The sequence below is a fragment of the Oncorhynchus mykiss genome, chromosome 10, assembly GCF_057628025.1.
Source record: "Oncorhynchus mykiss isolate SJ-2025 chromosome 10, ASM5762802v1, whole genome shotgun sequence".
NCBI classification, from domain to species: domain Eukaryota; kingdom Metazoa; phylum Chordata; class Actinopteri; order Salmoniformes; family Salmonidae; genus Oncorhynchus; species Oncorhynchus mykiss.
The window spans coordinates 19023702-19046189 of NC_143031.1; the positions used below are offsets into that span (position 1 = coordinate 19023702).

General features: G+C 42.3%; 1 protein-coding gene across 6 annotated transcripts in view; it reads left to right on the forward strand.

Annotated features, from left to right (window-relative positions):
- Positions 1 to 22488, forward strand: part of LOC110533442 (double C2-like domain-containing protein beta) — a 165833-nt gene that overhangs the window by 65553 nt on the left and 77792 nt on the right. For 3 of the 6 annotated variants that reach the window (XM_090186060.1, XM_090186058.1, XM_090186061.1), the window contains exons 2-3: positions 5243 to 5322; positions 21043 to 21066. In XM_090186060.1, the coding sequence (XP_090042186.1) occupies positions 5243 to 5322; positions 21043 to 21066 (104 nt within the window). The remainder of the gene's footprint in view (positions 1 to 5242; positions 5323 to 21042; positions 21067 to 22488) is intronic. The other 3 variants (XM_090186062.1, XM_090186059.1, XM_090186063.1) reach the window with 1 other exon arrangement.

The window sequence follows — 22488 nt, forward strand, 5'->3', positions numbered from 1 at the left end:
TCCAAATGTAGGTAACCTTTGAGAAGCCTCGATCTGTGCGTCACCAGGAAATGCGCAGGGAAGGGATTTAATGTTGCACGTTGCCCTGAAAGCTTTTAATAAAGCTTTCGGCTCATCAGGCAAGACTAACACACACCAGCGGAATTAGGCGGCCAGTGCCATCTCTCACCTCTCTCTCTTTCTCTCGCTCTCTTTCTCTCTGAGAGAAAGGCAATTTGTGTCCTATTTTTATTAATTGAGCTTTTATTGTTATTATTCTTATTAACTTACTTTCCTATAGATGTTGCATTGTCATGTGGTGAACCTGCAAGGGAGCATGTACTTCATGTACTGTATAAATGACAAATAAACAAACTTGAACACACACACACATCTAACTTTGGCATTTACGTGTACATCTCTCTCTCGGAAGCCACTGAGTGCCCCGACAAAAGAAAGAAAGACGAGGCTCTCCTAGCCCACTAATGCACCCACAAAGTGCTTTCTAATATGCACACGGGGAGAAAGATTCAAAGTTTTCTATGGCACTGTAGAGTCGTCCGGCACTCTAAGGTTAATCACAAAGCGGTAGGCCTAAATGTTGGGCACCGTTTATGGAATCAAAGAAAAATGTTGTGTAAGATGGGGATGGACGGCTGCACCAAGCCAAGGCTGCTGCCAGTCAGTGCTGATGAATTAGACTGTGTTCAATTAAAATGACTCCTCTTATCCGGCTCCCGCTCCAAACGGCCTGCGCTTTGTATTATTGTCATTTCCCTTAATTACCGGCTGTCCCCACAGCCAGAGTTGTAATTTATGTGGCGGAAATTATTTTCTTAACATCACTCCAATGAGCCTTTCAATTCTTTGTTGCAGTGAACTTTCTGCGGACATGGATTCGATCAGCTGTCTTATGTTTTTGGCTGGCTGTATCTGCATGCACATTGAGAGACCTCCTGCTTGTTGTTGGTCTGAAGGTTACTGTTGTCATGACGTTGGTCTGGGGGGGTAGGTTTATGACAGTCATAAATACCTCTTCCCCCTTTTTCCTCTCTCTACCCTACTGAGGTTACATTTGCAAAACTCTTGGTTAACATAGAGATTCTGGGAAAATCAGAAGGTGGGGGGAAATGAACTATATTCTGGTAATGCGACCAATTGAACACATGCGGTGATACTTAATGAATATGATGTCAGTTCGGTTGTCATCTGAGACATTCTCATCAATGATAAGATGACAAACTCTACAGTGGAAAGTACACATCAGAGTTATCGGATTCACAAGGAATTGTTGTTCAATTTAAATGTTTGAATGTGAAATTATTCGTGATGGAATGAAATGTAATTTTAGCTTCTAAAATGTGAGATTTGGGTTTTCATAAAATAGGGCTCTGCTCAATCAGTGGCCTGCCCCTGTGAAGGGACATGGGCTATAAAACTTTTCAAACTTTTCAAGCCCTCCTCTCCCTTCCTATACAGTGGGGCAAAAGAGTATTTAGTCAGCCACCAATTGCAAGTTCTCCCACTTAAAAAGATGAGAGAGGCCTGTAATCATCATAGGTACACTTCAACTATGACAGACAAAATGAGAAAAAAAATCCTGAAAATCACATTGTAGGATTTTTAATTAATTAATTTACAAATTATGGTGGAAAATAAGTATTTGGTCAATAACAAAAGTTTATCTCAATACTTTGTTATATACCCTTTGTTGGCAATGACAGAGGTCAAAGGTCTTCACAATATTTTCACACACTGTTGCTGGTATTTTGGCCCATTCCTCCATGCAGATCTCCTCTAGAGCAGTGATGTTTTGGGGCTGTTGCTGGGCAACACGGACTTTCAACTGCCTCCAAAGATTTTCTATGGGGTTGAGATCTGGAGACTGGCTAGGCCACTCCTTCATTGCCCAGGTGGTGTGTTTGGGATCATTGTCAGACCCAGCCACGTTTCATCTTCAATGCCCTTGCTGATGGAAGGAGGTTTTCACTCAAAATCTCACGATACATGGCCCCATTCATTCTTTCCTTTACACGGATCAGTCGTCCTGGTCCCTTTGCAGAAAAACAGCCCCAAAGCATGATATTTCCACCCCCATGCTTCACAGTAGGTATGGTGTTCTTTGGATGCAACTCAGCATTCTTTGTCCTCCAAACACGACGAGTTGAGTTTTTACCAAAAAGTTATATTTTGGTTTCATCTGACCATATGACATTCTCCCAATCTTCTTCTGGATCATCCAAATGCTCTCTAGCAAACTTCAGACGGGCCTGGACATGTACTGGCTTAAGCAGGGGGACACGTCTGGCACTGCAGGATTTGAGTCCCTGGCGGCGTAGTGTGTCACTGATGGTAGGCTTTGTTACTTTGGCCATAGTGGAATGTGGAGTGTGACTGTTTGAGGTTGTGGACAGGTGTCTTTTATACTGATAACAAGTTCAATCAGGTACCATTAATACAGGTAATGTGTGGAGGACAGAGGAGCCTCTTAAAGAAGAAGTTACAGGTCTGTGAGAGCCAGAAATCTTGCTTGTTTGTAGGTGACCAAATACTTATTTTCCACCATAATTTGCAAATAAATTCATTAAAAATCCTACAATGTGATTTTCTGGAATTTCTCATTTTTTCTGTCATAGTTGAAGTGTACTTATGATGAAAATTAGAGGCCTCTCTCATCTTTTTAAGTGGGAGAACTTGCACAATTGGTGGCTGACTAAATACTTTTTTGCCCCACTGAATAAGCCCTTGACGACAATGTAACCTCCTGTTCCGAGGACGTGAGGACGACGGTCCGATGTCAGAATGGTTCAGATAATAACTACAGAACGAAGCCAACATCAGCGTGAGCTTTGGTTGCGAATGGTATGAACTTTGAACTCTTATTCACTACAGAAGTGATACCTCCTAGCTGTTGAGTTAGCAACAGCCGCTGCAAACGAGGGTTAGGAAGGAACAGATATAGTATCCCATCTACCATCCCGTCTACCGTTACTACAACGTATTCAATTTACCAGCAGAGACATTCTTCAAAAGAACAAAGGACTCGGTTGGGCAACACGGCCTTCCATCTTCCACCAACCTACCGAAACGCAGCTCAGAGTAAATATTTATTGCATTTTCCTTTTCCAAATGGGCGGTAATTTAGGATGCATAAGATACTGTATTTACGATAGCACAGCTTCACCCTTTGTTCCCAGTCTTCCCGCTCTTTCACTCAAACCCAGCCCCTTTTCTTTTGTGTAACAAGCTGTCATATCTGTTTCGCCCGCTAGGGACGTTTTCCTGTATGACGTAATTTGTAATCAAGTTATGATTTAATTATGTGTATGTGTAATTCTGTGTGATTAGTTAGGTATTTAGTAAATAAGTAATTAAACCCCATTTTGTATTGCTGATTCAACTTGTGAGCCAGGGTTCGTGCAGATAACCAAGAATTTACAACTTTCAGACGAGACTGAATTAAGATGACGATTAATATTGACTGCTATGGATGTAAAATATTACTAGGTCTTTAAGAGTTTATTCGGAAGATAACAGCTCTATAAATATTATTTTGTGGTGCCCGACTCTAGTTAATTACATTTACATGATTAGCTCAATCAGGTAATATTAATGACGGATAAATAATTTTATAGAATAGCATGTCATATCACTTAATCCGGCATAGCCAAAGACACGACACTGTGCTCCTTCTCCTCTTCCTGTGATGTCATTCATTGTTTGTTGGTCTGTAGTTTACTGTGCTGCTTCTTCTCTTCCTGTGATGTTATTCGTTGTTTGTTGGTCTGTAGGTTACTGTGCTGCTTCTTCTCTTCCTGTGATGTCATTCGTTGTTTGTTAGTTGGTCTGTAAGTTACTGTGCTCCTTCTCTTCCTGTTTGTAGGTTGCTGCTACACCACTTTGCAGTGTAGAGGTTGCAAGTGACATAACACAAGCTGCCCAACTAGAGCAGTAGGTACTCTACCCTTACAGTTATATGTACCAGGAAAGCCCACCTATGGATGTGAAACACATACAACTGCAGAACATTGAGGTACTAACACATCTAATGATCTGTGAGGCCAAATGTCATCAGACAGCTGAAAGCCATGCTGTGGCGAGACAACTTGTGGCTCCGGCCATACTGTATGTGTTGGCTGACTGTATTTCCCCTGCAATAGAATACAGATGGTACGTTATAGTATGGAAACATGTTTTTGCCCCAGAATTTTCAAGCCTTTGAAGATACCAATTGATAGCTTTGCAATGCGAAAACCAAAAGCACAGAGCACTTTTAGTTAGAGAGAGAGATACATGTTTAGCCATTGAATAGATGGGAATAGATACTCCTCCCGTATCGGCCAGATCTATACAGTTGCATGCCTCCCTGAATTTAGCGTAATGGCTTTATTACCTGCCCATTTTTGCTCCCTCTCCCCTCTCTGCATGATTGCTGCTGGGAAAATGCTGCCTGCAGCGATATGTTCCTTTTTAGAGCACAGAAATAATGACACGACATGGCGTAATGGATTTGATACAAGCTACGTGCTACGAGGCAACGAAGGGGCAGAAAATTGTTGGTGGGGGTGATGAAGGGACAGTAGAAAGAAAAACAAATCTGAGAGGCAATTCCACAGGAAAAAAAGAGCACAAGCTTCCGCTGAATGCCGCCCCCCCAGCATCTCATAAATGTATTAGAGATTGAAGTCACGGCCCGGGCTCCAATCTCGATAATCGAAAACAAACCTGGTTTAATCCCTCGGGTGTCCTCTGTTGCCTTTCTACGTAGCATCACGCACACACACACAACCTCCATGGGCAAACGTGCTGCAATGTTTATTGAATCAATGCACCCTCCAGATGCCAGCGAGAAGACAAACACAGGCGGTATCAAGGTCTTGGACTAACGGTCTCTCTGACAGGAAGTGGCACAATGTAATGCTGTTTCAGGTGTTGGGACATGCAGTGGAACAGGCCTTTATAGGGCTAATGAAAGGATTATTTTGTATGATCATGTAGTTAATGAAACATTTGGAAGAGTTTATACTCCAGATGGACCCTATGGAGTAGATCAGGCATGACATTTTTTTACTCTATATTGGCAGACATATGAAGTGAGGTTAAACACAGTTGTGGTGTGTTTGAAGCAAGCAGTTGAAGGCATCTCCACTCTGTCGTCTGATTTCTGTTGTAGTCTCCTCTTTTTCTCTCTCTCTCTCTCTTCCATAGTGTGTAGCATGTAGTTGAAGCCAAATAAAAAAATGTTTCTCTCTCTCTCCTAAAGCTACATTGGGGACCCTGGACTTCAGTTTACTGTATGACCAGGAAAACAACGCTTTGCACTGTACCATCAACAAAGCCAAGGTGAGCATTCATGATGTTTGTCATTCAACGGGAAATTGTTTCCATGGTTTAGGGTTAACCAATGTAAAACAGACACACACAACCAGAACCACCCCAAGCATGGATCAACATCTCATAGGTTAATTCGTTATATCAGTTGTTAATTCATTACCAATCTGTGCTATTAAGCTGTTATCAAGTTTAAACTATAACCTTTTCCTAATGCTTGTCGAAATAGCAGATGTAGTATTGATACTCACATTTGTATTGCTTGGTAGTCACTGCAGCAATTCCATTTAAGTACCTAGGTCCAGGGCTCAATAGCAGTACATATTACGATCCATACATAGCAATATAGTAGGTAGCTGGTCTCTAACTAACTTTGCATAATGACAGGGAATAAATGGCATGTTTCTTGTTAAATAGTCAGACGTTTGCAATTTATCCTGCTTTAAATGCAGCCTGTAAATGGTACATTTACATCATTTCCCCCCCTATTTTGGATAAAAGATGAAGAGGACTTTTAGAGCTCAGCAGCTCTCTCTTTTCCTATTTTCAGATATCTAGAACGGTAACATAAAGTAGGCTCCACGGACATTCATGATGCTACATGGTTATATTTTGATCAAGGTGGTTGATAGCCTTTCTCTGTCGCAAACACACACACTCCAGGCTCATAGCTAAACATGTACCAGAGGCTCGCAGGGGGATCACTGGCAGCTTGTTTTGGCTCTGTCGGTGTGTGTGTGTGTGTTCTCTGCTTCTTGCCACTCCGTGGTCATGTGAAGGGTATTTCCTCTGACAACAGGCTTCTGGTAGCATCTGTTGCTGTTCACTTTACTCTGGATCCAAACAAAGCCTTTAGTCTGTCCTTACAGCAGCTCTGCAGTACACACACAGGTCAACACAAGCACATGTGCATGCACAGGCTCACACACTCACGAACACACACACCCACAAAGGAAAACACACACATGCATGCACCTGCTTACGCACACACTCAAACCCACACAAAAACACATGTGCATGCGCACGCACACATTCAAATCCACACACACTCAAATCCCCCCAAGAAGGGAAATCTCTTCATGTCTGAGGCTCAAAGCATTTCCCTCACTGTGTTTTGTTTAAATAATCGTCGCTTCTTCTTGAAGATGACTTTTAGGTTTCAGTTGCTCATTCACTGGGCTCTAGGACAAAGCAGGAAACATCTGTAGACATTTCAGATATCTATTCCCCTCTGTTGCTCACCCAAATTCTTTGTGACATTTACTAGTTAATGATCTCAAATGGATTTCCTGTGACCTACTGCATGCTATTGTATTGTGGCTTGGTCTGCAATAGGCCAGACAGGATGTCTGAATGCAGTGGCTCAAGAGGAATGTCTGAAATCAGGATTATTTACTGAAGACTGCATGCTTTCCAGCCCAAACAAACAGCGTCTCCATCCAAATCAACAAGGTGGGGAAAAAGTTACAGAGCCTCTGCTATCTTTTCCCTCTCCACTCGAAGATGAAGTGGCCATTTTCCTTTTCCACCTTGCTCGTAATTGTCTTTTCAGGATAAGTAGGTCCAATTTACCCAGCCAGATGCACAATGGCTGGCTTGGGGGGGAATGCCAGACAAGGAGAGTCAGGTCAGACACTTACTTTGCCCTCTTCCACATACCCTTTTCTCCTCAAAGAGAACCAGCTGGCAGATCTGAGAATAACCCCTTCTTGTTCCAATCCCTTCTATTCCCCAAGGAAAGAATTTAAGTCACAGGGGTAACACACTGGGGTCATGTTCAGCAGGGCATGCTGTATAATTTCTTTTTGCAATGGAAAATGAAAATCTGTGGTTTTAAGTTCAAGCAGTACCTCCCTCTTTCACCCCAGTTTCTCCCTACCAAACATGCCAATCTGAGATGCCAGATTAGGCCTTTGGTTAGTGACTTCCTCTGGGATTTCAGCTGCTCCAGCTGTCACAGTCAGTGCAAGGCTCTACATGAAACCCCAGGTGTCATAGTAGGCAGCAGGCTTCCTCTGCTCTGGTACCTGGCAGCGGACTAGCGAAGCCCCAGTCCAGGGAGCTCCAGGCGACTCCTTGGGCTTCCTCTCAAAGCCTTGGAACAGCAGCTGGGCTAGCATCAGAGAAACTCCCTGGGAGAGAGTGCTAGAGAGGCTCCCTCTGGGCTTGTGGATGGCCTCACTTTTTAGGGCGGTCTTCACTAGAACACAAAAAACACATTTGTATTTTTTTCACTGTTGGGATTTCTGCAAGGTTTTGAGGGTTTGAAGAGTATTCGGTCCCATTAGGGTGCTTGTCATCGCTTAACATAACTGGAATGCATGCCAAAAAGGCAAAATACTCAAATGCAGCAGCAGATGCATGTAGAGGTCTGTAATTTTTATCATAGGTACACTTCAACTGTGAGAGATGGAATCTCAAACAAAAATCCAGAAAATCACATTGTATGATTTCTAAGTAATTATATTGCATTTTATTGCATGACATAAGTATTTGATACATCAGAAAAGCAGAGCTTAATTTTTGGTACAGAAACCTTTGTTTGCAATTACAGAGATCATACGTTTCCTGTAGTTCTTGACCAGGTTTGCACACACTGCAGCAGGGATTTTGGCCCACTCCTCCATACAGTCCTTCTCCAGATCCTTCAGGTTTCGGGGCTATCGCTGGGCAACACGGACTTTCAGCTCCCTCCAAAGATGTTCTATTGGGTTCAGGTCTGGAGACTGGCTAGGCCACTCCAGGACCTTGAGATGCTTCTTACGGAGCCACTCCTTAGTTGCCCTGGCTGTGTGTTTCGGGTCGTTGTCGTGGCTGGGTCTTCCAGCATGACCCATCTTCAATGCTCTTACTGAGGGAAGGAGGTTGTTGGCCAAGATCTCGCGATACAAGGCCCCATCCATCCTCCCCTCAATACGGTGCAGTCGTCCTGTCCCCTTTGCAGAAAAGCATCCCCAAAGAATGATGTTTCCACCTCCATGCTTCACGGTTGGGATTGTACTCATCCTTCTTCTTCCTCCAAACACGGCGAGTGGAGTTTAGACCAAAAAGCTCTATTTTTTGTCTCATCAGACCACATTACCTTCTCACATTCCTCCTCTGGATCATCCAGATGGTCATTGGCAAACTTCAGACGGGCCTGGACATGCGCTGGCTTGAGCAGGGGGACCTTGCATGCGCTGCAGGATTTTAATCCATGACGGCATAGTGTGTTACTAATGGTTTTCCCAGCTCTCTTCAGGTCATTGACCAGGTCCTGCCGTGTAGTTCTGTGCTGATCCCTCAACTTCCTCATGATCATTGATGCCCCACGAGGTGAGATCTTGCATGGAGCGCCAGACCGAGGGTGATTGACCGTCATCTTGAACTTCTTCCATTTTCTAATAATTGCGCCAACAGTTGTTGCCTTCTCACCAAGCTGTTGGCCTATTGTCCTGTAGCCCATCCCAGCCTTGTGCAGGTCTATAATTTTATCCCTGATGTCTTTACACAGCTCCCTGGTCTTGGCCATTGTGGAGAGGTTGAAGTCTGTTTGATTGAGTCTGTGGACAAGTGTCTTTTATACAGGTAACAAGTTCAAACAGGTGCAGTTAATACAGGTAATGAGTGGAGAACAGGAGGGCTTCTTAAAGAAAAACTAACAGGTCTGTGAGAGCCGGAATTCTAACTGGTTGGTAGGTGATCAAATACTTATGTCATGCAATAACATGCAAATTAATTCCTTAAAAATCATACAATGTGATTTTCTGGATTTTTGTTTTAGATTTCATCTCTCACAGTTGAAGTGTACCTATGATACAAATGATAGACATGCTTTGTAAGTAGGAAAACCTGCAAAATAGGCAGTGTATCAAATACTTGTTCTCCCCACTGTATCTATGAACATATGTTGCCATCCACAAGGATACACTGTGTAGTAGGGAATGTTTTAAACTAAAAACTGGAAGTGTCAGAGTCAACGCAGGAGCTAGAAAGCGTTATAGACCGCCACTACCAGGCCCTGTCGGACATGAAACACGTCAAAGGCAGCATCCGCGCTAGCTCCGTCAAACGCCCAATGCACAAAAAGTCCCGGCTCCGGCCTAGTTCGTTTGACATCACCAGTTAAAGAGGTTCTTTCAGCATGGAGGCCATGGACGGTGCCAGTGCTGGAGTCTTTCGACAAAAGAAATTGTGAAATTGGAGATGCTAGAGACAATCCAACAGAGCATCTCAGAACTGACAGCTTGTTTGGAGTTCAGCCAAAAGGAAATAGACAAACTGAAGATGGAGAAAGAATATTTTAAAGGTACCATATGTAACATTTGGAATGGAGTTGAGACAATTTATTGGGAAATCAGAAAGCGGAAGGAGTCACTGCTTGGTGTACAATCTTGGGGAATGAGAGACAATCTATTATTTTCTGGGATTTCTGAGACAGATAATATCAAACAAGAGTATAGTGTGAAGGAATTTATGACTAAAAAGATGAAACTGCTCCCTGATTTGGTGGAGAAAATCACCTTCTTTAGGGTGCATAGAATGGGGAACTCTTTCAGAGGCAGATCTCGCACAATTATTGTGCGCTTTGAACATTTCAAAACAGAATGAAATGGTCAAAAGCAGGGGCAGAGAATGAAAAGGAACTAACTATGGGATGAATGACCACTTTCCCCATGACATAAGCAAGTACTATATTCTGTCATGAAAGAACACAGGGGCCGGAGCACCCGAGTTGCACCGGTTGTGGACAAAATGTACAGAAATGGCCAGCTGTTCCCGAGACACAAAAATGATCCCCTGGCTGTTTTAGTTCCCTCTTTGCCATGACTTCTGAATCCCGCATTCCACTAAAAACACAATGACAGCATCTACAAGAATTTCACATTCTGTTGATTTGCAAGTATCAAAGAAAAGACTGTATATCACCAATTTAAAGATGTGTAGCCTTCCTAATAAAATCAATGAAGTCTATGACTTGGTACATAAAAACAACGTGCATGTTCTAGCAATCACAGAGACCCATCTGGAAAATTGTACTACTGATGAACAGGTCAGGAATCAGTGGTTAAACTATTATTAGAAAGGACAGGAACAGACAAGGTGGTGGTGTTGCAATATATATATATATATATATTATAGCCCGCTTGGAGTTTGCCAAAAGGCACCTAATGACTCTCAGACCATGAGAAACAAGATTCTGTGGTCTGATGAAACTAGTCTCCCAGTCCCTGCTGCTGAAAAACATCCCCACAGCATGATGCTGCCACCACAGTGCTTCACTTTAGGGATGGTGCCATGTTTTCTCCAGACTTGACACCTGGCATTCAGGCCAAAAAGAGTTAAATTTTGGTTTATATTATATATATATTAACATTTCAACCACCAATTTTGGTGGGGTGTGTGTACAGGCAACCATGTTCAAATGTATCTTACCTGGATGATATACAGTATGTGACCATGCCTCTGATGAATTAAAGAGTTATACATTCTCTGAGATTTTTCTCTGACACACCTGTATTTGGGGAGTTTTCCGATTCTTCTCTGCAGATCCTCTCAAGCTCTGTCAGGTTGGATGGGGAGTGTTGTTGCACAGCTATTTTCAGGTCCCTCCAGAGATGTTTGACCGGGTTCAAGTCCGGGCTCAGGCTGGGCCCACTCAAGGACATTCAGAGACTTGGACCGAAGCCACTCCTTTGTTGTCTTGGCTGTGTGTTTAGAGTCATTGTCCTGTTGGCAGGTGAACCTTTGCCCCAGTCTGAGATCCTGAGTGCTCTGGAGCAGGTTTTCATCAAGGATCTCTCTCTACAGTACTTTGCACCGTTCAGCTTTGCCTCGAACCTGACTAGTCTCCCAGTCCCTGCTGCTGAAAAACATCCCCACAGCATGATGCTGCCACCACAGTGCTTCACTTTAGGGATGGTGCCATGTTTTCTCCAGACTTGACACCTGGCATTCAGGCCAAAAATAGTTCAATTTTGGTTTCATCATACCACAGAATCTTGTTTCTCATGGTCTGAGAGTCATTAGGTGCCTTTTGGCAAACTCCAAGTGGGCTGCCATGTGCCTTTTACTGAGGAGTGCTGGTGGAGTGCTGCAGAGATAGTTGTCCTTCTGGAAGGTTTTCCCATCTCCACAGAGGTACTCTGGAGCTCTGTCAGAGTGACCATTGGGTTCTTGGTCAACTCCCTGACCAAGGCCCTTCTCCCGCCATTGCTCAGTTTGGCTGGGCGGCCAGCTTTCAGAAGAGTATTTGTGGTTCCAAACTTCTTCCATTTAATAATGATTGAGGGCACTTTCTTCTTAGGGAAGGCAATGCTGCAGAAATGTTTTGGTACCCTTCCCCAGATATGTACCTGGACACAATTCTGTCTCAGAGCCCTTTGACCTAATGGCTTGGTTTTTGCTCTGACATGCACTGTCAACTTTGGGACCTTATATAGACAGGTGTGTGCCTTTCCAAATCATGTCCAATCAATTGAATTTACCACAGGTGGACTCCAATCAAGTTGTAGAAACATCTCAAGGATGATCAATGGAAACAGGATGCACCTGAGCTCAATTTCGAGTCTCATAGCAAAGGGTCTGAATACTTATGTCAATTTGCAAACATTTCTACAAACTAGTTTTAGCTTTGACATTATGGGGTATTGTGTGTGTAGATTGCTAAGGATTTTTCTTTTCGTTAATCCATTTTAGAATAAGGCTGTAATGTAACAACATGTGGAAAGAGTCAAGGGGTCTGAATACATTTCCAAGACACTGGAACTGTAAAAATGTTCTTGATGACTTAAAAGATATGCCTTGGGAATTGGTCTACCTTGAAGACAACATAAATCATGTAGTAGAATGTTTCACAACATTTTATAAGGACGGTTGATCACCATGCCCAAATAATAATAGAAAAACTGTGAAGGTCAGCCCATCGCCACGGATAGACAATGAGCTATGTGTGGTTTTTACACAGCGATATGAGGCAAAGAGTCATGCTATTAACTCACAATTCGAATCTGATATAATGTTGTACAGGAAACCCGCGGAACTATGCTGTGTAACTGAATCATCAGAATGTAATATTATTTTTTACAAAAATGCTTTCACTGTCTGCAAAAACAATCCCACATCAGTCTGGAATACTGTGAAAGGCCTCCTGGGCACATCCAGCACATAGTATCAATCTACTGTGGAAGTACAGTGCCTTGCGAAAGTATTCGGCCCCCTTGAACTTTGCGACCTTTTGCCACATTTCAGGCTTCAAACATAAAGATATAAAACTGTATTTTTTTGTGAAGAATCAACAACAAGTGGGACACAATCATGAAGTGGAACGACATTTATTGGATATTTCAAACTTTTAACAAATCAAAAACTGAAAAATTGGGCGTGCAAAATTATTCAGCCCCCTTAAATTAATACTTTGTAGCGCCACATTTTGCTGCGATTACAGCTGTAAGTCGCTTGGGGTATGTCTCTATCAATTTTGCACATCGAGAGACTGAAATTTTTTCCCATTCCTCCTTGCAAAACAGCTCGAGCTCAGTGAGGTTGGATGGAGAGCATTTGTGAACAGCAGTTTTCAGTTCTTTCCACAGATTCTCGATTGGATTCAGGTCTGGACTTTGACTTGGCCATTCTAACACCTGGATATGTTTATTTTTGAACCATTCCATTGTAGATTTTACTTTATGTTTTGGATCATTGTCTTGTTGGAAGACAAATCTCCATCCCAGTCTCAGGTCTTTTGCAGACTCCATCAGGTTTTCTTCCAGAATGGTCCTGTATTTGGCTCCATCCATCTTCCCATCAATTTTAACCATCTTCCCTGTCCCTGCTGAAGAAAAGCAGGCCCAAACCATGATGCTGCCACCACCATGTTTGACAGTGGGGATGGTGTGTTCAGCTGTGTTGCTTTTACGCCAAACATAATTTTTTGCATTGTTGCCAAAAAGTTCAATTTTGGTTTCATCTGACCAGAGCACCTTCTTCCACATGTTTGGTGTGTCTCCCAGGTGGCTTGTGGCAAACTTTAAATGACACTTTTTATGGATATCTTTAAGAAATGTCTTTCTTCTTGCCACTCTTCCATAAAGGCCATATTTGTGCAATATACGACTGATTGTTGTCCTATGGACAGAGTCTCCCACCTCAGCTGTAGATCTCTGCAGTTCATCCAGAGTGATCATGGGCCTCTTGGCTGCATCTCTGATCAGTCTTCTCCTTGTATGAGCTGAAAGTTTAGAGGGACGGCCAGGTCTTGGTAGATTTGCAGTGGTCTGATACTCCTTCCATTTCAATATTATCGCTTGCACAGTGCTCCTTGGGATGTTTAAAGCTTGGGAAATCTTTTTGTATCCAAATCCGGCTTTAAACTTATTCACTACAGTATCTCGGACCTGCCTGGTGTGTTCCTTGTTCTTCATGATGCTCTCTGCGCTTTTGACGGACCTCTGAGACTATCACAGTGCAGGTGCATTTATACGGAGACTTGATTACACACAGGTGGATTGTATTTATCATCATTAGTCATTTAGGTCAACATTGGATCATTCAGAGATCCTCACTGAACTTCTGGAGAGAGTTTGCTGCACTGAAAGTAAAGGGGCTGAATAATTTTGCACTTTGCAATTTTTCAGTTTTTGAATTGTTAAAAAAGTTTGAAATATCCAATAAATGTTGTTCCACTTCATGATTGTGTCCCACTTGTTGTTGATTCTTCACAAAAAAATACAGTTTTATATCTTTATGTTTGAAGCCTGAAATGTGGCAAAAGGTCGCAAAGTTCAAGGGGGCCGAATACTTTCGCAAGGCACTGTAAATTAGGAAATAAAAACAAAACCTATTGACATCGCTAATCATTTTGCAGATTATTTTGAAAATAAGGTGAACAGTCTAATGCTGAATACGTATGAGTCATCCTGTCAATGAAAGGGACATTGTTAATTCTATTGACAAAATCATCAAAAGCCTGCAGTTTCACATTACCACAGGTATCAACTGATGAAGTGCTCAAAGCATCAATGTGATTACCTGAGGACAAGTCACCTGGGCTTTATCTCATTGACAAACTTCTTTGACTAGCAGCACCATATATTGCAGCTGCAATTAGGCATATTTTTCAAAATTGTGTCCAATTCCAAAAGGCAAAACAACCTTTTATCAGACCGTAGACTAGCCCACTGTCATCATTTAGTAATATTTTGGAAGCAATTGTCAGTAACTGTATATGGGTGTACAGCCGTGGCCAAAAGTTTTGAGAATGACACAAATATTAATTTTCACTAAGTTTGCTGCTTCAGTGTCTTTAGATATTTTTGTTAGAGGTTACTATGGAATACTGAAGTATAATTACAAGCATTTCATAAGTGTCAAAGGCTTTTATTTGCAGTGTTGACCTTTCTTTTTCAAGACCTCTGCAATCTGCCCTGGCATGCTGTCAATTAACTTCTCGGCCACATCCTGACTGATGGCAGCCCATTCTGGCATAATCAATGCTTGGAGTTTGTCAGAATTTGTGGGGTTTTGTTTGTCCCCCCGCCTTTTGAGGATTGACCACAAGTTCTCAATGGGATTGAGGTCTGGGGAGTTTCCTGGCCATGGACCCAAAATATTGATGTTTTGTTCCCCGAGCCACTTAGTTATCACTTTTGCCTTATGGCAAGGTGCTCCATCATGCTGGAAAAGGCATTGTTTGTCAACAAACTGTTCCTGGATGGTTGGGAGAAGTTGCTAAATTGTGTTGCTACCATTCTTTATTCATGGCTGTGTTCTTAGGCAAAATTGTGAGTGAGCCCACTCCCTTGGCTGAGAAGCAAACCCAGACATGAATGGTCTCAGGATGCTTTACTGTTGGCATGACATAGGACTGATGGTAACGCTCACGTTGTCTTCTCCGAACAAGTTTTTTCCAGATACCCCAAACAATCGGAAAGGGGATTCGTCAGAGAAAATGACTTTACCCCAGTCCTCAACAGTCCAATCCCTGTACCTTTTGCAGAATATCAGTCTGTCACTGATGTATTTCCTGGAGAAAAGTGGCTTCTTTGCTGCCCTTCTTGACACCAGGCCATCCTCCAAAAGCATTTTCCTTACTGTGTGTGCAGATGCACTCACACCTGCCTGCTGCCATTCCTGAGCAAGCTCTGTACTGGTGGTGCCCCAATCCCGTAGCTGAATCAACTTTAGGAGACGGTCCTGGCGCTTGCTGGACTTTATTGGGCACCCTGAAGCCTTCTTCACAACAATTGAACCACTCTCCTTGTAGTTCTTTATGATCCGATAAATGGTTGATTCAGGTGCAATCTTGCTGGCAGCAATATCCTTGCCTGTGAAGCCCTTTCTGTGCAAAGCAATGGTGACGGCACGTGTTTCCTTGCAGGTAACCATGGTTTACAGAGGAAGAAGAATGATTCCAAGCACCACCCTCCTTTTGAAGCTTCCAGTCTGTTATTCAAACTCAATCAGCATGACAGAGTGATCTCCAGCCTTGTCCTCGTCAACACTCACACCTGAGTTAACGAGAGAATCACTGACATGATGTCAGCTGGTCCTTTTGTGGCAGGGCTGAAATGCAGTGGAAATGTTTTTGGGGGGATTCAGTTCATTTGCATGGCAAAGACGGACTTTGCAAATAATTTCAATTAATCTGATCACTCTTCATAACATTCTAGAGTATATGCAAATTACCATCATACAAACTGAGGCAGCAGACTTTGTGAAAATTAATATTTGTGTCACTCTCAAAACTTTTGGCCACAACTGTATATAGAACAAAATAAAATTAGCACAGCCTACCAGCATGCATACCTTAAGGATCACTTGACTGCAACAGCTCTGGTTGATTTAACAGATCAATGGCTCTGGTCACATGACCAAGGTAAACTTCTGGGTGTGCTGCTTCTTGATTTTAGTGCTGCTTTTTATATTGTTGATTAAATTGTGTCACTATTGATCTGATTACACCTCATTAAGATCTTTACAGTTCTTTGTTGTCAACAGAAAGTTTACATTCACAAATGGTGCCTATTCTGAACCTCATTCTGTATACTGTGGTGTCCCACAAGGCAGCTCCCTAGGACCTCTTATATGCTTCAAATTATCTCCCTCTGGTGCTCTCCAATTCTATGGCATGTTTGCTGACAATACCACTGTCTATGTAACAGGCAATTTTGTAGGGCAGCTAAAAAATGCTCTTGAAGCTGACATGATTAATATTTCAACTTGGATATCCCAAAACAAATTAGTACTAATAAAACCAAGACAATACTAATATGAATGAAGAGAAGGAAGAAACTGCACTCCTCACAGCTGACAGATGGCAGGACACCCACAGAGGAGGTTTCAGAGGCTAGGCTGTTAAGTGTGCTGCTAGACAACAGTATCTCTTGGTCATCACACATTTCACAGCTCTGCAAAAAAATCATCGGCACCTCCTGCATGCTCAGAAGGATTGTGAAATATATGCCAGAGCAAATATTTAAACAAATCTCACAAGCTCTCATCCATAGTCAAATTAACTACTGCTCTGTCGTCTGGGGTAATGCAAGTATTGGTGACCTAAAGAGAATGCAGAAATAACAAAATAAGGCATTCCAAATGGTTCTGCAATGTGGTTACAAGAGGTCTTCCATATAATTACATAATGCACTCAAATGGCCGACTGTCAAGAAAATTATAGAAAATAATATACTAATTATTTTTCATAATATTCACCACTCTGAAAAAACAGCCGCTATATATGATAAACTGGATACGGTCAAAGACAAATACTGTCGTAACACACAGAGCAGAACCAAGGCCACCTACAGACCACCAAAACCCAACTTAGAGCTGGGCAAAAGAGCTTTTAGAGATTAATTCACAATATTTGTTTTTACATTTCTTAAGGACTTGGAAGACTGGCCCTTGGGCTGAAAGTACATTCAAATCAAACAGAGGCTAGAATAAAAGCTTTCAGTTGTTGCTGGGTGGTAATCAATAGAAAGTCATTGTTCCCATTCGTCAGAGCTGCGCTGGCTATTAGTGCTCTACAGGGGACATAGGCCTACCTTTTATGTGTGAAACTCACTATCACCCCTCAGGGTTCTCCACTATTCATCACGTTCATCCCCCATTAATGTTGAGCCATTCCTAGAGCAAGTAAGTTTACTATTGTGTGATGATGAAAAATCACCCACGCTTTGTCTGGCAAGAGTCGGTGTTCAATGCGGCAATACTTATTTCCGTAGTTATCGTGTTATATGTTGCTGGACTATAAAACGTGCATTGTTGCACATATTTGTTCATTCTTACTCATTCTAAGATACTGCATGGGTGTTGACTTAGACATTTCTTTTCCAAATTACACCCAGTAGTCAGATCGTACGTCAGGCATTTATTGATTTGTTTTGATTTCCCAAAATGCAATAATTAGCCAAAGTGTATTGCAGTTCACTTTGATAATGATATGGTTGCGTTGTTCATTTTCTCTGCTTGGTACTTATGCCTTCCACATTAGAGCCTCCTCTTCAGTGTCAACAAAAGCAACTCCAGCTAACAGAAGCGTGCTCTTAAAGGGAGACCTGAGCCAGTTCCGGAGTCCTGTGGTGTTATTGCCTATGATTGTTACTTGAAAAGTGTTGAAGTAACAGTGAGACAAAGAAGCGCCTCTGACAGGGCTTGGCCCTCCATCCTGTAGCTCTGTACCTGTCAGGGTGGCTGGATAGCACAGAGGGTAGCTGGCAGCTGAGGGGACAGACTGGGCATGGCAGTGGGTAGGAGAGTGGGAGCCCCTGGCAGGCCAGTCTGCATTGATTGATGGCAGCTATTTGCAGACTGGTTGACTCCTGAACTGTATCCATTGCCAGACTGAGGGACAAATGTGGAGGGAAGTGGTCTCTTTCTCTTGCATTCTCCCAGTGTGTATCAGATGAGATGATATTTTCCTGCATCTCAATAAGCCAAACTGAATTCCTTCACTTAAATAATTGGAGCGGTAAAAACAAATCTCCCAGAAGTTTCTGAGCTTTCAGATTTGCACAGAGGGGGAGGGGCCACACAGACTGGAGCCCACTTAAGAGAATTGAGAGTCCATAGTTACACAATCACATACCCAATCACATACCCAGCTCTCCAGTGTGACAGGATTCTGATAATTACCCGTCCATCTCGGTAACTGTTATTGGACCACGCACAGCCGTAATTAAAACAAAGCTGTAGAATCCCATTCAAGCCACGTGGTTTACCCGGAATAATCCATGGCTCCTGGAACTGGGAGATAACTTGTTTTGTTTTTATCTCCCCCAAGTTCATTAGCGAGTCATTGTGAAGCTTAGAGAGCCAGCTATTATGAAGAAGGAGGCTTCGTCTCCAGCCTGACAGAGCGTAGAGAGGCTGCTGTCTATCTTCTAATGCAAAGTTGACGAGCCACCTGTCATGCGATCTCGCGGCTGTTGCGTGTGTCTGTTTGTTGTAGCAGAAATACAGAGCCAAAAATGCTTCATAGTATCAAAGATAGGTTGTGCGACGACATTTTAACAAATTTTATCTGGACTGTAACTATCAGCATTGACAGCAATGATGGTCTCCACTCTTTGACGCCTTTAGTTGTCCTCACCATAACAAGCATTGCCAGAGAAGCACAGGTGACCAAGGTCACAAACTCTCTGACCTTGTATTTTCTGATAGCTGTGCTAGATGTGAGCTTTGTTTTGATGTGCATTGAATTAATTATAGCTTGACGGAGAGCCTAAGATGTTGCAGGCAATATTGACTTCATATGCTGTTTCAATGGATCCGGAGACACATACTTCAGTCCTAGCCATAATGCACATTAAAAAACCTGTTAGTCTAAGAGGCACATAAGGGATAACGTCGTTAATAAGTTTTATCTGTAAAATGATTCAACCAAGATGGATTGAGCATTGATGATACAATATTGCTAACACACACACACACACACACACACACACAGACACACACACACACTCACTCACACACACACACACACACACACACACACACACACACACACACACACACACACACACTAGTCTTCCACATGCTTCTAGTGAAGCTAGTGTTCAGTATGTTTATGGTGAGTTGTTACGCATAACATCCTGGACAACACTCTTACCAGTATGTAAACCCTTACTCCTCATCCTGTGAGACCATGGCTATCTGAAATAATATTTTTTTTTGACTTTGGGTATTTTCTCTCTTAGAAGCCATGATGGAGGCAATGGCAAAGGAGAGCTCCCATGTCACATTACAACTCTAACGTGATCTTAGATAGGTGGTGATCATGAGGTGACCCCCCCCCGGAATTAATCTGAGGGTATTCTATTGCAAAACTTTTCTTAAATGGAAACAAATGGAACAAAATGGGGAGGGACCTACCTGAATTAGTTGCCAAACATTCAGTTTTGCAACTGTTTGGACTAATGATTACACCCCTGTTGTACTAAATGTATCCCAGACTCCGTTAGAATGAATCACAGAGATTGCATGCTTGTCCGCCTACTGCAGTTTGCACGACCCCAATTTGACTCAACATGTCAAACATACACACACACACACACCACACACCCCCGCCTAATGCAATTAAAGTCACTTGTCTGTGACCTTTGGGTACTTCGAAGGTGACAGCTCTGAAAGGGTCACTCTCATTAGTTAGTGATAGCAGCTAGGTCACTTGCTAAGAGAGGGGCCCTGCTCAATGATGTCAGACCTATACACCTCTAGACTTCTGATGCTGGGAAAATGACTCTGTTGAGCGAATGGGCCAACACTCCATTTGCTAAGGCAACCTTAACAAAACTGTTGGCCAAGTCTCGTAAATGGGTCAGTACAACATTTGAGTTTTCACCTAAACAAAAAACCAAACTGCATACGTTGAGCAGAAATTATGTTTTGGAATTGAACTTTTCTACAACTAGTTTATGTTCTATTTCAAAATCAACTGAGCAATATACAAATCTGCCCATATGGTTTAAACACGGATGAGATGTAATGTTACCAATTGATTCTGGGTTTAATGACCCAGTCAATGTCCTTATTTTCTCTGCCCTATACCCATGCATTTGGACTGTTAGAGGTCTATAGGGGAACTGTTTATCCCCTGCCCCAACTCCTACACTTTGGGACAGCATTGGATTTGGAGCAGCTCATTACCGAAGTGTTAAACTTGGCAAAAATGGATGTTTAATTGAACCTCCAGGCACCATATTAATGTGGTAGTTTTTTATGTAACGATACTCATTCTCATTATTTGTTTAGCCTTTGGTGCAACAGTAATGTAGTAGTATGTGACTCACTGACCGAATTATATGAGTGGCACATTCTATCTCAAACTTTTGTTGTAAAACAGGATTTGGAAATGTTTATTAAAAGAACCTTAACAAGGCCAACTTAATCTTAATGAGTTCCAAGGTAACAATGTTTCAAAACTGTAGACGTTCTAGCAACTCACCATGAAATACAAACTTACATTTAATTTAATTGTAACACACTTTTCAAATTCCGTCTTGGTTATTATTTTAAAAGTGTTTCCAAATTCAAGCATTTTCATTTGCTTTGTAGTTTTTGTTTAAAAAGTTCAGACAATACTCTCTGTCTTTCCACTCCCCCTTTCTTTTTCTTTTCCTCAAAGGCATGCTGTTGTTTTTCTCTTTATCTAAAGTCTTCATATTTCTTTTATGTTTCTCTTCCTCCACCTTACTCTGTTGCATGCACTCCTATCTCTCGACATGGTCCTGGTTTATGTTTGCTGGGGAACAGCTCCCCAATCCCAGGTATAAGAAGGTAAGGCACCGACTCCCACTGTTCCCTGTGGAGTGGAAAATCCATAACCAAACCCTAACCAACCTACACCAACCCAATCAATTACCATTTTCTCCTGTGGTGTGCACAAACGAAAAAACAAACCCTAACCAGCCTACACCATCCACAACCAATTACCACTTTCCCCTGTGGAAGGGACAGCCTCTAATCAAACCCATACCAAACCCTAACCAGCAGCCTACACCAACCCAGACCAACTCCCACTTTATCCTGTAGAGTGGACAACCCATAACCAAACCTTAACCAGCCGACACCAACCCCAACCAACTCCTAATATCCCCTTTGGAGTGGACAACCCCTATCCATACCTTAACCAAACCTTAACCAACCTAGACCAACCCCAACCAACTCCCAATGTCCCCTTTGGAGTGGACAACCCCTAACCAAACCCTTACTAAACAGTAACCAGCCTATACCAACCCTAACCAACTTTTTCCCGCTATTGGCATCCCACCAAGTAATACCTGGTGGCACTTCCAGGCAGCCCCTCGAGAGTAACGTGTTACAATGTTTGAAATATTTGTTTTTTATAGTTTTTTGTTGTTGTCGCACTGCATACTTTCCCTTGCTTTTTTAAACGATTAAGCATGGCTTTGATAACGATGAATTGTACAAACGTTGTGCAATACTCAACATATTTTCTATGAATTTACAAAAAACTCAAGGCGTATCCGAGACAAATGTCAGTGCTTTGGGATAATGCGCGCAAGAAGCCAGATGAGAGGGACTACAGCTGGTAAGGGCAGACATAAGAAAATACTAAATAATAGAAGGTAACAGACCTAAAATACTTCAAACACACAATCGCTCAAGTGAACTCAAGAGTTGTAAATGAATTATGTGATGTCGCAAATACAGTGCCTTGCGAAAGTATTCGGCCCCCTTGAACTTTGCGACCTTTTGCCACATTTCAGGCTTCAAACATAAAGATATAAAACTGTATTTTTTGTGAAGAATCAACAACAAGTGGGACACAATCATGAAGTGGAACGACATTTATTGGATATTACAAACTTTTTTATTAACAAATCAAAAACTGAAAAATTGGGCGTGCAAAATTATTCAGCCCCCTTAAGTTAATACTTTGTAGCGCCACCTTTTACTGCGATTACAGCTGTAAGTCGCTTGGGGTATGTCTCTATCAGTTTTGCACATCGAGAGACTGACATTTTTTCCCATTCCTCCTTGCAAAACAGCTCGAGCTCAGTGAGGTTGGATGGAGAGCATTTGTGAACAGCAGTTTTCAGTTCTTTCCACAGATTCTCGATTGGATTCAGGTCTGGACTTTGACTTGGCCATTCTAACACCTGGATATGTTTATTTTTGAACCATTCCATTGTAGATTTTGCTTTATGTTTTGGATCATTGTCTTATTGGAAGACA